The sequence below is a fragment of the Apteryx mantelli genome, chromosome 3 (genome assembly GCF_036417845.1).
Source record: "Apteryx mantelli isolate bAptMan1 chromosome 3, bAptMan1.hap1, whole genome shotgun sequence".
In the NCBI taxonomy this organism is placed as follows: Eukaryota; Metazoa; Chordata; class Aves; order Apterygiformes; family Apterygidae; genus Apteryx; species Apteryx mantelli.
In genome coordinates this window covers 87,828,114-87,845,934 of record NC_089980.1, presented here as the reverse complement: position 1 = coordinate 87,845,934, position 17,821 = coordinate 87,828,114, and the positions used below count along the sequence as shown (strand labels likewise).

General features: G+C 35.7%; 1 protein-coding gene across 1 annotated transcript in view; it reads right to left on the bottom strand.

Moving 5' to 3' along the window:
* AK9 (adenylate kinase 9) overlaps positions 1-17,821 on the bottom strand; it is a 76,451-nt gene that overhangs the window by 34,789 nt on the left and 23,841 nt on the right. Inside the window, 4 exon segments of the mRNA XM_067294796.1 lie at positions 11,677-11,750; positions 12,176-12,290; positions 16,281-16,437; positions 17,343-17,467. Of these exon segments, the coding sequence (XP_067150897.1) occupies positions 11,677-11,750; positions 12,176-12,290; positions 16,281-16,437; positions 17,343-17,467 (471 nt within the window).

The window sequence follows — 17,821 nt, the reverse complement described above, 5'->3', positions numbered from 1 at the left end:
AATAATGGAATGAATAAATGGAAATAAAGTAAAACAAAAAATGTATATCATGGCTTCCCACTGTCAATACTTGGATTGAAAAACTCACAAAAATGTTGGCCTTAATGAAGCCATTGCTGCATAACAATAACTTGTTTAACGAATAAGGGAAAGAAGAGACAATCTCATAAGATGTGTCATGCAAAAATATAAATTGTCAACTGTGAATTGTTTAAGATCAGAGAAGTTCAAGCCTGTTTCATAACACTGTCTCACGAAAAGTAAACAAAAGTTAGAGATTGAAAGAATGCAGTCATCTAAATAAGAAGTTCGCAGATGCTACTCATAACAAACATGAGAAAACTGGTTATGTACTGCCATGCCAAAAGTGTTGGCATACTTGGTGAACAAAAACTAACGGGATAGCTGCTTCTGCCACCATTCATTTTGTTGAAAAAGCCAGAGGGAATTAAAAACTTGATATCGACAGCAGGACACATCAACAGAAAATGAGAAAGTTGCCGATCAGTTCTTATGGCTGCATTTAGGATCCATTTAGATATTGTTAGGCCCTTGAAGTCCCAATATGAAGATCTGTCTCAGGTAGAAGAAAATACAGAGGTGCCTCAAAGATATCACCATCTCCTTGTCCTTACTAAATCATGAACAGTCTCCAGCAGGCAAAAATGTGCGTGGTTGATGCTATCCCCATTCCCTGCCCACATATCATTTTCAATCCTGATTTTCTTCTTTTTCTTTTCATTATTCTTTTGTGTTCTGTTTAATAAGTATGACATCACTGCCTTCAAATCACAGCCAGAAAAACAGTTGAGAGCAATGACTTAAATGGCCTGATATTAGTGTAAGTTTGGTGGGACTTAGAGTGTATGCTGTGCTTGTCTTTTGCCAGAAATGAAGATACAAGATTCAGCTTGCACAAGGGACAGAGCGATTTTCTACTTTGCTATAATTTTCTCCTCCTCTTTTTGTCTGTCTTGTTTTCGCTTTGAAAGAGCAGGAACAGACTTTGACACAAGCAACAACAGGTTTAGCATATGTCAATGAACTTTTAATGATTTTTCCAAAAAAGGACCATTACTACCATTTTTCCTTACATAACTTCCTACACCTAAAAAGGAGAGGTAATACTAAAAATGAAAGCTTTAATGCCTTGTGTTGTAAAAGCTTTGACCCTTTTCTTAAAAATACAGGAAAGGGAAAAGTTAAAAAACATGTTTTTTTATGGCTACTCCCTGACATTAAGCAGGCCAATGCTCACTATGTAAAATTGCAGCACTGCAAGTTACTTTTTTTTGTTTGCTTCAACCTGAAAAATCCAAATAATATGTACTTCTGTCTCATTAAGCATTAAACTGCCCTGTTATAGTTCTTTTCTTTAAGAAAACTATGTTTTTCCCTACCAGAACTGAATGTTTTTCATACAATTAGAATGGACTGTTGAAGAAATTCAGAAATGCCATGTTTAATTTTCCAAAATAGAGCCCTACGAAAAAAAGCTATTATAAAGTACAACATAGGTGGACATCTTCAATTAGATATGCCTGTTTCTGCAAGAAACAGTAGTAAACATAATGGGATTGGTCAAAGTAGCAATGTTGCCTAACTTTTGTCTGACACCCTACCAACTAAAACACCATCCAGAAGTGGCAATAGCAGCTGGGGTTCATGGTGATAAGTGCCTGCCAGCTAAGGAACTCATTTAACTCATTTCTCCTACTTGGACAGCTAATGAACCCATGAAGCTATTATATCAAAGCGGTGGTCAGTATCACTACTATTTTCTAGAAGAAAGCAAGCCAGTTCCCTGTCCCCAATGAGTTAATTGCCAAAAAGCCGGAGGTACTGAGTCCCATTCTTACAGCATTAGCTAAACCTAAAAAGATGCAGGGTTTCAGATACATGTCTCCTTTTGACGTTCGCTCATGGCTCACTAACGTTGGCCCCTGTTAGCTTCTGCTTGTTGTGCCTATTTCTGTAACCTTTAATTCCATGCCTGAAGCCAGACACTTAAAATTAGTATGGCAGTTTTGGGTACTGTAATGGCTACATCACCTTATGGGTGTAGACCTTTAGATAGTAAATTTATACTTAGACGCTTTTAAGAATTTTATTCCTCCTCCATTTCTGGGTCTGAAACTTTTATTCACTCAATATTTCCATTCACCTCTGCTATATATCTGATAAACTGAGATTTTTCATAAATAGTATACTCTAGGGCAATTCCTAAGCTGTGTCAGGGCTCTGGGGCACTAACAGGTCTTAATGGCCCTGATCAGCCTCATCTGGGGCACCCAGCTTCTGGGCCCAGGCCTCCATTTAAGTTCAGCAGTGGGTGTTCAGTCCCTGCCTGAGCTATGTTGTGGGAGTACCTGTCTGCAGTGCCATCAGAGCCAGGCCCATGTCTGCTCATGGACCTTGACTGATCTGGACCCCAACCCGTGGACTGTCTTCCTTGTCACTACGAACCCGTCTGGCAATCACTGGACTGTTTCTGACCCTGATTACCTTCAGCAGGCCTGATCTTGACTTGACTTCCTAGCTTGACGTTGGACCTGCCTCATTGCCATGGACTTGCTTGAGGATCTGGATTCTTGGATGTTCCTGCCTGCCATCTCTGGGCCTGCCCTGCTTGCCTCACTCAGGGGTGATGGGATGGAGCCCTGGCTGGTGTGGTCCCTGCCCTGCTGGCCGTATTACAACACTTGGCTCCCTGTTTCACTGGAAGCAGCTGGCCCTTCCTGTGTCCTGACATGCTGTTCCCAAGATGAACTGCAAAACTTTAATTGAGCCATTTTAAAATAATAGATTAACATATAAGTATTTCAGCAAGTATTTTTGTGATTTTTTTTTTCATAACAAAAAATACTTAATGTATTTCCCCCTCTTTTACAGGTTTGAACAACATGTAACTATTAGACTGACACCTCAGTGGCTAACCTTCACTCTATTTGAATGATGATTAATCCAAACATAAATCAAAAGTGCAAACAGGCATATCACTAAACAGAAACACCTAGCAGACTTCAAATTCAAATACTCTTATCTTGAATTAGAACTTAATTTTTTTCTGAAAAATGTTTATAAATATTTGTCTTTTACTAAGTTAAACAATCATTCTGTGCACATTTCATTGCATTAGCTATTCTCTGCAATGCCATTGCTGTCTCATTCTTGTGGTTCTAAATAGGAACTACCTATCTGTTTATATACATTCAAGTATAATGTGTAAATGCCAAAATTAACTATGTTGCATTCTGCAGCGACGTATTCCAAATGAAACATAAATATAGCTAGGTAAAACCTGCATAAATTTGGGTAGCACTTATGCATTATATAATGATGATTCCTTTATGAACACAGATTTTAAGAAAATAAGCAAAGAATACATTAACTAGCTTACACTAACTGCTTTTTGCACGTGTTATCCTTGGCACATTCACACTGTAGAAATCACGTGTCCTGCCTTGTGAACCACAGACCTTTTCAAAGCAGTAATGTACTGAAGATGGAAATGTGTACTGTCTGGATCCAGCATTCTGCAGATCATCATTTACAGTCCTGCCCTTTAAAAACCTCTCAGTTCTGAGTAGGTCATGAAGCTTTGGAAATATACAGGCAGAATATGGATTTAAATCAATATCTGACATCAGCTGGGACAAAATATTGAACATAGTAACAAATCCACCCCAAAAGTTTGAAAAGAGGGTTTCCATATGACCCTTAATCTCAAAAACACTCACAATTAATGTTACACCTCTTTGATAAACTGCGTTTAAGAAATAATGGACAAGCATATGTTCCAGCCTTGTTTCTCTACTCTAGGCACATAATTCAATTAGATTACTTCTACCAGAGAGTTTTCTTGCATAAGGAAACTTTTTCAGCAGCCATTATTGCATACTGATATTTTGGGTTTTTTTATAGATTACATAGGCCTAAGCAAACTGGAGAAACATTTGAAAGAAGAGAAAGACAACAAAAGAAAGAGAGAGTTACATTCCTTATGTGAGAAGAGAGGAAAGGGCTCCTAGATGGACAAAGCAAACATGATTTTAGTTTTGGTTCAGGTATTTGAACCTCATCATGATCAAAAGATTGCCTACATGGTATTTGATTTGTTTCTAGCTGGGTTTCAGGGAAAAACAATATTGAAAATAAAATAAAATAAGACAACTGTGCCTTTGCTATTACATAGGAGTTATGATATTCTGCTTCACAGGTGATTAACAGTGATAAAAGATTTTTAAAGAAATAATAAACACAGCCAAGAAAAATATGTCAAAAAGGCAGCAATGATTTAAAAATAAATGGATTTAAAAATCCAAACAAATTCCCTTCAGAGGACTAATTTACTAGTTGTCAGTCTATCTAGCTATGCTGTTCTTCGTAATTTTTTCCTTATCACAGGGGTGGTATGAGACAATCCTACACACTCCTAAATCTGCAGCTTTCACAGGGAATGCCTCTGTGACAGTCTCTCATATTATTTTGCTCTGTGTCTTCTTTGCTTTTACTGAGTGTAGTTACCATAGAGACAAACACTTCTCAAAGGCTTTCTGCCCCCACATTATCTGAGTGAATTGCTGGGGAAGGAAAGGCTTTAATATATTTTTTTGTTGTTTTCTGCTGGTACTAGATATGACTTGTTCTGCACTCAGCCCATATTCAACAGCAAAAAAAGATGAAGTTCTTCCTGCCCCTCTTAAATCCTGCCAAAGGAGAGACAGAGAGCAGCCAGCATGTCTTCTTCATTAAGGCTTTGACAAAATAAACAGAACAGCAAATGAGGGGTAACAGTGGCATTTTCATTCCCTGAAACTGATATGTATTTCATTATGAACAGATTTTCATTTATTTTTTTTTGCAAAAGATTCTGTGGTTTGTTTAAAACAGACTTTTCATTACTTACTGATAAATATATGCTGCCAAATAATTTTCAGCGGGTTCCAGTGAAATGTACTTGGAGGGCAAGCTTATATCATGGTTTTGATTTATTGAGTTTGGAATAAAGTGCAATTTAGTCTACAGATTAAATTGATTCTTTCTAATGCAGAAGGATTGAGGCAACACAAAAAGCGTTAAAATGTGTATATTTAACAACTTGCTATTTAAAATGAAATGTTTCATAGTAAAATCATATTTATTTCTCTTTTGGACTTTAATACATTATATTATAAATATAAATCCTAATAGATAGATGGTAAAATTTATATGTTAAAACTAAATTTATATGTTAAAAACTAAAATAGTCTATCTTTATTAAAGATGATTTGCCTTCAAAGTGTTTTTTGAGAGAAGGCCATTGTGGAATTTCTTTTCATCAGCTCATGGTTCCATGGAGTTCCACGTACTGCAGAATTTTACCTCTTACCAGAAAGAAGAAAACATGACTCCATGTGAAAACTAGCAAGCTGTTAGCAGGACAACGGATGACTAAGAAAAATAAAGGTCATATTTTGTTCATTCACATCCAAATTTCAAATTCATTCATTCCCATTTTTACCAAGCTCTCTTGCCTCAGGGAGAGGACTAATCATTTCTGATCTTAAATCACCACTGTGTTGCTATCAGCTCAACCCACAAATATTGTTTTAATAATGCAAAGCTATCGGAACATGATGCCAAGTAACTATTTCTTTATCCAGTTTCATTCAGATATTTTTGCTGCTGTATTATGTATATAACGAAAAACTAAGACAAGTAGTGCTCCTAACAGCTAATTTTTTCTATTCTTAAATGGAGCTTAGCTAAATAAACCTCTCTATACACATGTTTCTTCCTTATCTTATTTTTGGTTCAGAGTTCCTAATATTTTTGTGCAATTACTTTCAACTCCCTATACTTTGCAGGGTAAGAGAAGACCCACTCTAACTCTAGTCAGATGAATATAATATTAAATTTTAAATGAACTGTAGCACTGAGATTTGTTAAAATCACCTGCAGGTATTTGTGAATACTGCAATTTTATTTTTTCCTGATATTTTTTCATTCGTTCATTTATTTGTCATTTACTTGTTATTTTTGTTACAATCCATGAGAGTGATTTTCAAGGGGTTTTATTTCTTCTGATTTCCCTTGCTTATCACTTCATCCTGTAGTAAGTGCTCATGGATTTCTGAAGACAAGAGGTCACGTCAGGAGCACTCACTTTATTTATTTGCATAGATCCCTGTACACATTTATTAATTTGGCATTTAGACTACTCCTAGGAGTACTTCCTAGTGGAAATAGGCTTTTTTGTTTGTTTTTCAAAGTGTAAACACTTAGTACATTGTTTTTAACATGAAATAACAACAACCCTTTAATAGCATTTATAAGTGCTTAAATAACCCTAACTACCCTATTATAAACTTCTTGATAAGAAAAAAAATAAGTAAGGAATGATAATCACAGCCAATTTTCACATATAGTAAAAACTTGCAGAAAAGGAAGGCATACAATTATTGATACTAGCAAGTAAGAGATATTATATATGCTCCAAGTCTAACCTGCAGGTTTAGATTCTTCTTTATAACCAGTAGAATCACTGGACTGTCTCTCAGATATTTGTTTGGTTTCAGGTAGAGGCTGCTCATCATGATCTTCAAATTCTGTGGGCACAAGTATAATCATTAATAACTTTAACAATACCATTGAGGGATGATGGAGGCACTACAGAAGTAAAAATATTTTTGGATCATTCTGCAAAACTTATATTTGACCACCAGCAAACAAGGAGTTACTTTGATGCTCAGGTACCATACATTGTCCAAAACATATTTTAAAATCAGCTACCTGATATGTGGGAAAAGGCAAACCATCTATCAATTGCTACATGATTGTGAATAAAGAGGAAAGGTAGTATATTTAATTCAGTGCTTTTATGTAAGAATATTTTTCATTTATTACAAACCCTGCATTCTGTGCTCAAACTATGGTCAAAAACAAAGCCTTGCAAAAGAACACACTTAATGACAGTATAACTATACTAAACCAGTATCGTTTAGCCTTTAATTCACTGAATGAGAGACTAAAAGAATTAGAATTCTTTCTGTTTCAGAGTCTGGATTTTCTTTGACTAAAATACTGTGATTACAGATAATAGAATGTAACTATCGTATCTGGCTTATGAAGGAGACCAGAAAGTGGCTATGAAGACCATGCAACACTACTCAAAGGCTGAACAAACTGTTTCTGTGAAGTCAATGTCATTTTAAGACTGCTCTGAAGTCTGTCATTCAAGTAATCCCCTGCCTGCTGATGAATAAATTCTCCTTGTTCAATCTCAGTTTATAGAAAAGCCTCCAGTTAGAAGTAGAGGAACACAAATCAGCATGCAAGCCAGTCAACAAAAACAAAGGAAATATATTTAGAGGCTGTACGATCTGGCACACATCAACTGACTGGTAAATACTATAATTACAATGGATTCCAAAAAGCATTTCTCTTCAAAGACTAGAGAGGAAACATACTAAAATGTTATAGATATATAGTATAGATTTAATTATTATTACATTTATTTTTCTTTTTCTTGTTTAAAATGTCTCAGTGAATTTAACATGAAGATAAAAATAAAAAAACAACAACATAAAATTAGAGATAAAAATATGGGTATTGATGCAACCCTTCACCACATGCAATATGAGGAAAGGAGGGATCAATATTTAAGAGTTTATAAGAAATACTAACAGCTCTGAAAGACAAGCACGGGAGAACACAGCTGGAATTATCAGCTCCAGCTACAAGTCTATTCCCTGTTGGAGCTTACTGCCCAAATAACAAGAGTGGCAGAAGCGAGACCAGTGGAGATGGGCTTGCACTAACACACCAGGCTGAGTTGTGGTGACTGAAGCAAAGGTATACATTTACTCCTGTTGACTCTGTAACACGGAAGGGGTAATCCCTGGCAGAAAAGCAGGGATGACAGGTAAAGTACAGAAAACAAAGTCTTAAACCACGACAACTGTCTGGTTCAGTGGATCGATTGTATAGGATATTGTATTGCTGAAACGCTGGAGGAAAGAAACACTCCAAGTTTTACCTCAAGAAGATTGGAATGAACCCACAGATCTATCTGAAATTGTGTAACTCTTCTACAATGCCTGAAATATGTTCTCCTGAGGTCATATAACTGTTTCCTGGCATAAAGAAATGCACACTTGTGCTGCTGAAAAAAAAAATACTTAAAAACTTTTGAAAACTCCTGTTAATAATTTGAGCTCAGAATAATTGTTTCAAGGGAAATGGAAAGAAGATGCAGAGCTATAATTTTCAACTAGACACTACAAGCAAGAGTTACTAGACAATTTTTTTTTGGTGTACTTTCACTAGACATTTTCAGCATTGAACTTAACTTCCTAACTCACTTAAATACATTTGAAAAATTTACCCAATATCTCTTTCTCCATGCACTTTCAATCTCATTAAGAGATAAAAAGATGGGTAAGTATCTTGGTCATTAATGGGACATTTTTCTTTTAAACACAGACAATATTATGAATTTGAATATGTTCAATCCTGAAGCAATCACAGTGACTTCAATGTCCCACTGAGATCACAGAAATTGCAATTAGTGAAATGCATATTTATTTATATGAGACACAAAAAGAGCATGATTAGGGTTCTGGAGTATTTTTTCAAGTTTTCATTTTTATACCATAACTGCTATAAAAAAAAAGAACTGTGAACATATAATTCATTTATATTTTTGTAAAGACATATCACATGGGAAAAAAGCTGCAGTCAATGTGCTGATGGCACTACATGTGAAACAAAACAGATGTTAGGCTAAGAGAAGCATGACTGAAGTGTTTCAGTGAGTCAGTATTTGATTATGGAAATCAAATGTAGGCGTAGGAAAACATGTCTTTTTAATTCTCTGAATAAGGACATGTTTATAGCACAAGTGTGTGTGTGACAATATTACTTTTATCATTAATAAATGTTATTTTGATAGATCAATATGAGTTAGATATTCACAACCAAGATGAACTTTGTTTTCTGAGACAGAGATAATACACTAACTTTGTAGCACCCTTTATATTTAATACTTCAGAACTCAATCACTTTAGAGAAGAGCTATCTGTTTTATTAGAAACTTTAAGAGTTTTTCTACTTTATGTAGAAAATTTTTAAAGTTTATATTTAATTTAAAGAGCCCTACAAAGCTGGTTTATTTTTTTCAGAGAGTAAGTGCAATTTTACCTAATTAAAAATAAAAGCAAATTATCAAATTCAGTATATCTGATACTACCAGCACCACTATGACTTGGCCCTTTCTATATATGATTATAAGAAATACAACAGATGCCAGGCTGCATAAGAGACAGTGTATGAGAGACATACCGGCGATAACAAAACATAAGCTTGCTATATTCTCATTTGATAGAAACCACTATCTTATGGTTGAAACAAAGATATTTCATTGCCAGCGAAGGAAAAAAATGGGAATTCTAACATGCACTTCAGTTTTGAGTTTCAGCTCCAGGTCCTCTGTGGTAGTCCAGGCTACCATGGAGAAACTGGAAGGCCCCATAGCAGAGGAAGAAAATCCTCTGAAGTCTCCCCAACCTCGTTCTTAGGCAGAAACAGACACTTGTGTGTGGTACTTCATCCTGACAGCAGATCCAAATCAGACAGCAACAATCTTTCAAGAAACCAGACAGTGATTAAAGAAGGTAAAAAAGAAAACTTCAACCTTGCCACTTTTTTGGCTGCTGAGGTTCAAGAATGTTGAAAGTAACCAGAATTAATTCTAGCTGTTGACCCAACTGACAGAACAGTCTGAGGAGGAAAAGCGCCAGCCAGTTCTGTGACAGTCGCCTGCCCCTCAGAATCTCACCCCTCACAGATTACCCACTCTTGCCCAGGACAATTATAGCATCATTGTTGAAAACAAAGTGTAGCACAATTCTAATATAAAGCCATTATACAGGCAGAACAAAACTAACAAGCAGTTCTGCTCAATACAGAAAGAAGCAAAGTAAGAAAGTCCTTACACAAAATGTTTTATTAATGTTATTATAAAAGGGGAAACCTCATGTAACACACAATTCCTTTCCTTTTTATTTTATTAGGTTATGCGACTAAAGGCTAATCTCCATAAACACGAAGGAGGAGAGGAACAATGACAGGTGGGGGAACCCCAGTAACCTACTAAGGACAAACAGCACCCTGACTCAGCTCCCCTCAGGGCCATCAGAAAAGGCTGATGCATTGTTGGGGTGCGGGACCTACTGAGTTGTGGGAACGGGAGATGCTCTCCCAGGAGCACCTTAGAGACTGAGGGGGGGTCACTGTCTACAGGGGTATAAGATTCATTAGGGGATGCTGGAAAAAACATTCTGGGACTGTGTGAGACTTCTTATCAAATGCTTAGAGGAAGGGCCAAAGGCAAGGAAAAGGAGGGATCAAAGTGAATTGGAGTGGAACAAGCATGGAAACTAGAGGGACAAGGGCATGAAAGGGGAATTGGGAACACATCTTCAGACTCACTACTGACTTGACCTGGGGCCACTGAGCTGCAGCAGCCTTGCCTCTACTGGGCTATGGATTCAGCAATTCCTAACATATGTTTCTACTGTATTGAGCAATTCCTAACTTGTTAACAGAGCCATTGCTGCAGTAACTTCTGTTCCCCTTTAAATGCTTCAGGCTGAGGTTTTGGGAGGCTACCCCTTCGGACAGCTTTGCGGCTTTCTGACTAGCCATTGCCTAAGTTCTAGCAGAGTGTTCTCCTGGGAGGGGATGGATATTTGGATGAGTAGGAAGTTTCAATACAGTTAATAACCCACTTGGAAAAGTTATTAGAGAGGAGAGAGCAAGTCCTGCCTTTTAGACTCATCCAAAATCATAACAATGCTGTATGATTTCATAGACGTCTTTATTCGGTAACAGAACAAAGTCCGAAGAATACTTAGTAGATGGAACTTAAAAGCTTATATGATAGCCATAAAGTGTTAAAAATGTGTCGATGAGTTGATTTATTTGGAATTTTGAGGCTGCTTTTCATACAAATTTCAAATGTAGTCTGAGAGTGACCTTGTCCTCCTGAAAACAATGTTGAAGGGCCTGCCCTTACTGTCTGAAATTCACTACTCCGTAAAACATAAGTAATGGTTACCAAAACCACCATTTTGGTGGTTCTCCGTACAACCATATGGATATATAGAGAAACATTATGAAATAGATTCAAGGGATGACAGGTTATTTTATCCACAATGACAAAAGCACCATATTCAAGTTCTAGATGGCAAATGGCTCCTTAATCATTGAGAAACAAACAACGAAAATACTGTGGTGTGAGGAAAGAATCAAATTACCTTCCACAGTATATATGCTGAAATAACAACCCAGTAGATCTTGACAAAGCTAATTAATAGTTTCATGTATTTCAGGGTCAACAGTCAATAAATAATTCAGTACAGTTGTAACACAAGAGTCCATGGATAAACATGAGTTGGTGATCCACAGTGAAAGATTTCTGAGGACCAGGCAGAGAAAAAGATTAACAATCTATTAAGAATGACACAGAGAAATGGGTGAATGAATTCATCAAGGGATCAAAGGCAGCAATGTAAAGTCATTTTTCTAGATACTGAATATAAAAAGGAATTAAAAAAAATCTGCTTAAAAAATCAAATTGCTAAACAATTTGAAACATATCATCAGATAAAATACAAGTCAAATGATACTTGCTTTCACCTTTCTCCTCAGCAGCCTCTAGAGATTGCTGCTCTTCCTCTAGCTTCAGTATCTCTTGCATTTCTCTTCTGTAATTAAAAGATTATTCATCTTAAGATTTCTATAAATACTGAAGTTTACTGAAGTAAGCTACAAATGTATTAAATGCAAGTAAAGATATGGAAAAATACTGTTGAAAACTGAAATATAATTTGGTTTGTACCAAACAGAAGTTGAAAATATTTTAGCCTCCAAAATGTTATTGTATCATAAAAAAGCCTGGGGCTGATGAAAACACATTAGCTAGAAAATCTTCTGTCACCATAAGCACTGTTCTAAATGAGGTATTTCTCAAATTATCATAGGGTGGATTATTTCAAATACATCAGAACCAGTCTTAATGTACTTTTTTAGTACACTTGTGTTGATTGATAAATGCACTGATATCCTTAACACAGTAAGTCTAGAATTTTTTGTGATCATTTTAAACAATCAGATATTTAGTATATTTTACCTTTCTTCTTCTGCTGCTTCTTTCTCTTTTAATGCTTCATCTGTTAGTCTTTTCAAAATCTTAGCATTAATTTCATCCTTATTTGCTAAGTACAGTCTGTGTAGTACACAGATTCCTGCAATACAGTTATACAACAGCACTAGATTTTATACAGCTGCATAAAATTAAAATTCTTTGAGATATGAAAATGATTTAATAAATGATAGACAACTTAGCTACTTCTTTTTAAAGCCCCCAAAGGCATATATACCACTGAAATGTCATTATAATGTTGCTTTTAAAGTTTTAGAGCTTTGTTTTCAATTTCAGGAGTCTCATTAACTGAGTCCGGGATATGGGAAGGTTATAATGGAGGCTATATGAGGGAGACATCATTGAAAGGATTTATCTTATATTTCCTTTACATCATCCATTACTCTGGCATTTATTTTGTGTATATGTGTATAAAGAAAACTATGAAGGAACAAACAAAATTCAAATAAAAATGTAAGACTATACATATCTATACTGCTGCAGCAGGTTGACAGAAATAAAGAATATGCTGTTCCTACATGGAACTCTGTTGATTTATTTACTTTGGCAAAGAGATTTATAATATATGGCTGGTTGGCTGAACTCTATTTACATCAGTCGAGTCATATTAGTTTAGGCTAGCTCAGGGAGTGGAGTACAAAGTAATGATTCAAAGTGCTGTGAAAATGTAAACTCCAGAACAACATCATTATTTAAGAGATAAAAGTGTGAAGTAAAGAAAGAATTAACAAAATTGCCTGAAGGAAAATAAAGAAGAAAATAAAACAAAATAGCTAAGTTCAAGGAAACAGCCATAAGCAAAAAGCTATACCTTTAGCCACTCCTTAAAGCAGACATTATGATCTTCCCTTTCCCACCTTGCTTTGTTCATCCTCATTCCTCCCATGCCTCATGTGGTCACTATAGTCAACTCACGTAAAATATATTTTTATCTGTATTTGAGCTGTGATAAACAAGTTACTTAACTGCATTGAGCTGCTGTTGATTTGAGGCAGAGGATAATTTTGTGTGAATAGTACAGATGTTTTGATTCTTTTGATTAAACATATTTTTGAAAGAGGGAAGCTGAGTGGAGGGATTTTTTTTTTAATACAGTTTGTAAAGAAATTGGTTTTAGATAATTCTGCCTGGGTATTCTTCTGCAAAAAAGTTGTGAGAGTTTTCAGTGGTTCTGCCTGGTAGACTGGATGTGCACTTCCCCATCTTTGTGTTTTCTCCCAGTGTTGTAAAAAGTAGTGATGCCAGCCACCAGTATTGATTTACTCCATTATTCAGAGTCCAACTGACATTGAACTAAAGTGAAGCAGCTTTAATTACAGAATTAACACATGCAAAACATCTAGAAGAATCACAGTTACTATATTATAAATAACCATTCTTCTTTGGGTACCAGTAAATGTGTTTATCACTCAGAGGATCTGACGTTGTTTCATTTGATGAAGGATTTCAGTATTACTCAACTAAATTGAGCAAGTGAACTATAAGCTTTTAGAATAATGGATAACAAATTATGAGTTCCAAGTGGCTGACCTGAGAAAATCTGCTACTAGTATTAACCAGAAATGAGTTTGCTAATAGAACATATTTGCAGATAGCTCAGCTGACAGTGGCTGAAAGAACTACATTCCTGCAATGTCATATTTTAATGCAATTGGAAGTTTGTTAAGAAAATCTCTATGCCAGTATCATATTTCACTTTGATTTGTTATGGTAGGCTACAAATAGTATATTCAACTTGTGCAAGACTTGTTTCAAGCTGAGACAGTAAAAATATATGCTTTATCATCTAAAGTATGCTACTTCATTTCCTCCCACCAGTGAATGAAACTCTGAGGAAAAATAAATTGTCATTGATTCATATGAAAGTCTGAACAGTGCCACAGATAAAATTAGGGTATCATCTCATTATCATCTGAAATACATGAAAAATGGGAATAGTGGATTTCCTTCCAAGCCTGAAATCCACTTATACATAGGGCCAAATAGGTTGTAATTAAGAAAGCAGTCTTTACTGCTACGTGATAAAAAGCCTGTAACAGTCCTAGCTCAAACAGAGGTTCCATTAGGGCTGTGAGCACAAGATTTAAGTTTCCTGAAGGATGTCTCTAACTTGTAGGTGGAAAGACTTACACTTATACTTTAAAGAATCTGTCACCTATCTGACTAGAGAAGCAGTAGATGATTGTGTGGAAGATATGACTATGGAGAGTGTAAACCAGACTGTTCAGATGAGAACAAGTAATACAGAACTATGTTTTTGAGAACTAGTGGCAATGGCAGAGAGGTGTACACTGCAGGAAGGAAGTACATAATTTGAAAGCCCTAGAGAGGTCTTCATTTGAAAGCCTCTGCTATGGACTCCAAGTTCTTTCCTTCCTAAAAGAAAAAAAAGGGCAGTTATCACTGACCACTTCAACATAGTTGCCTTGAGGATTCCCAAAGTGTCTGATCTAGAATAAAGCCTTTCAGGGACTATGAGGCAAACTTGCCTTTTATTCAGTTAATTTACTAACTTGTTAAGTTCTGGGAAGTGAACTGACATAATTCTGAAAGCATCTATCTCACCTCAGTCTTTTTCCTACAGAAAAGACTAGAATTGACTCCTTCTGTTTGTTCTTTAGTACACTGTATTAACATTACGTTACTACATGCCAGCTTCATGAATTCAAGTGCCATTTGTGGTTGGGAGAAAGGACAAGGCACAGTGCCCCAGAAACTAGGTTCTTGGAATTCTGAAGTTCTTATATCTTCTGGGAAGGGAAGGTCAGGCATGGAAATGCAATCTAAATGTGTCCTAAAGTTCTTTCTGGAAGCATTTGAGGCAGGATCTTCTTGAACGATAGGAACAGCCAATGTGATTTTCTGAGAAATACTGGATCTAGAACTTTTATAGAAAGGTTCAGTCTGAACTGAGTCTGTATACAAGCTCCAGCCATATTTGGAAGGCTCTGAGCTGAAGATGTTTAAAATGCTACAAAATTTCAGAAAGCTATGTGACCAGCTAGTTCTGGGTACTGTAGCTTAGTTGAGAATGATTTTGTAAGGCTGAAATCAGATTTTGAAAATCATTTTTTCTGAGGAACACTGCAAAGCTTTGTGTTCTGAAGAACACTTTGTAAGCTTGATTTGCTCAGGTTGATTTTTATATTCAGGGACAAGGGGTTGAAAAGCTGTCTGGACTGATTCTAATATCAGGCAGTTACTGAGTTTTCTTGAACTGTCTAGGTAAGGATAGACATATCATTCCCTTCTTGAAGGGCAATTTCTAATACTGAAAGACAATTTGATAATGAACCTGGATTGAACAGGTAATGATTATACATTGCCACAAGGCAATGAAACATGCTGTGTGGTATGAATCAAGCAGGCATAATCCATTAAGACATAATTTGACAGTCAAAACTTTTAACAATGTATGAATGTGTTTAGTTTTTCATACCTAGTACCAATCTTCCTTCTTGCTTGAAATGCTGAAGCAAAAATCCCTTCCTTTGAATTCACAGGTATTAAGCTATTGTATCCAGCTGGATAGGAAGTTGCTCAACTTTTTTTTTTTCATGAGGATGGGGAACAGAAGACACGTGCATACAGGTACCTCCTTCCCCCCCTCCCTTTTTTTTTTAAAGCAAAGAAGGTTCATACCTATATCCTTGTTTAACAGATGGGGAAAACAGTGCACAAGCAGGGAAATTTGACTACAAGCCAACTTGCAAGCTAGTGGCCAGCCACACACAGAACACAAGAGTCCAGAACTACAAGAGTCCAGTGCTATTTACTAATATTGCTGATTGTAAATAGGAGTCTGTGGAAATTTCTCTACTGCTTTTATAAAGCATTGATACATACAACTGTTTTTTATTCTATTAATTCCCTTCATCTGAATCTCTTCATCTGTAAGAAATGTAGGGTACCTTCACTGATTCAGCGTATCCTACTGTTCACTTTCTATAGACCCTTGTAACTTTGTAAATGGGACACAAATACTGATTTTTCTTGCAAGCGTACTTTATACACAGACATCAAAATAGAAAGGAGAAAAGATTTTAAGTTTCATTAGTGTGTATTTACTAACCATTATTTTCCGTATCCTGCAGACAGACAACAACGTCAGGTAAAAGTCCTTTTTCAGATAAAGTGGACCAGTGATCTACTGACAGAGGATAGTTATCCACTACCCATCCTCCTTTTTCTGGAGCACCAGGAAACCTGTCTTTGTTCTTCTTAGTGAGCTGTTATAAGAAGTTGGAGTCAGTAATATAAAAAGACTAATACAGTCTGTGAGCTGTTTACAAAGACTGCACAGTACAAAATAATTTTCTGAACTTTATGAGTCTTTCCCTATTGTCATTTCATGTTAATAAAAGATAAGTCATTTATAACTTTACACACCTTAATGAAATAAAAACATTTTAAATAAAGAGAGATGAACATACCAGTACTTTTTAAGGTTGCCTACAAAGAATTTAGGTTTCAGTTTTGAGATTTACAAACCAGTGAACAAATCCAAAACAATCCAAGATTCTTGGATTAGCCTTCAAATACAATTCTTTCCACAAAAACTTGTATCTGGTGTTGATCTCTATGACCAAACTGATGAAAAAGTAAGGCACCAACACTTTTTTATGAAGAAATAATTCTGTAGTTCTCATTATGTGATATATTATTATTATGTGACAACAAGATTCCCAAGTTCAAGCTAGACAAATTTAAATAATAAATTAGACACTTTTTAAAGTAAGTGAGAAGGTGATGAACATATTGTGTAAGAACAGCCTCACCAAGGTAGCACAAAGATTCATATAGCTTGGTAGCCTACCTTTAAAAGTGACTAGGAGTATAAGAATAGGGCAAGAGTACAGTGATACTTTGCTCAGATAATTCTCACAGCCTTTAATAGCTTGTAGCTCAGAGACTGTGAGACAGAAATGGTTTGTATGCATAGAGAATCCCTCAATAGATTTTTGTCTTTCATGATCTTATTTGGTCTCTCATCAATCCTATGTAACCTTTCAAATTATGTGACATATACCAGACTGATCACACGAAAAAATTAACAATATGTATTGATAATACACAAAGTTACATGGAGCTCTTAGAAAGAAAGTGCTTTGTTATGTAGTACTTGTAATTTTACCTCTGCAATAGCTCTCTCCAATACTTCAGCATATATTTCAGGTGATAGTACAATTTCGGATTCTGATGCGCTTACTACAGCTTCTTCTACCATCGCTTGAACTTCTGGATGGTCAGAAGTTATCTCTGGCATTCTTAACAATGATTCTTTTGCTGCAGCTGCAAAAAACAAACAAAAAAATATTATACACCATGCTTTTAATATAGATTTCTTTTAAGCACTTCACAAATTTCTTAAGTATTCTAAATATCCTCTGCTCAGGAATAATTTCTTGGCCACTAAATGTAGCCACTTCATAGTAGAATGTAGCAGGCATTTTAAGGCAAAGCAATATTACAAAATAATTTTGAGAAAGAATCAAAGAACAGTCCCTCTAAATGAAGTTCGGGAGGGTATTTCATAATAATGTTATTAGATTTTTTTGTCTTTGCTGTCTCATTCCAAAAAACCCTTTAAACTGTAACAGTATTTTTTATCAC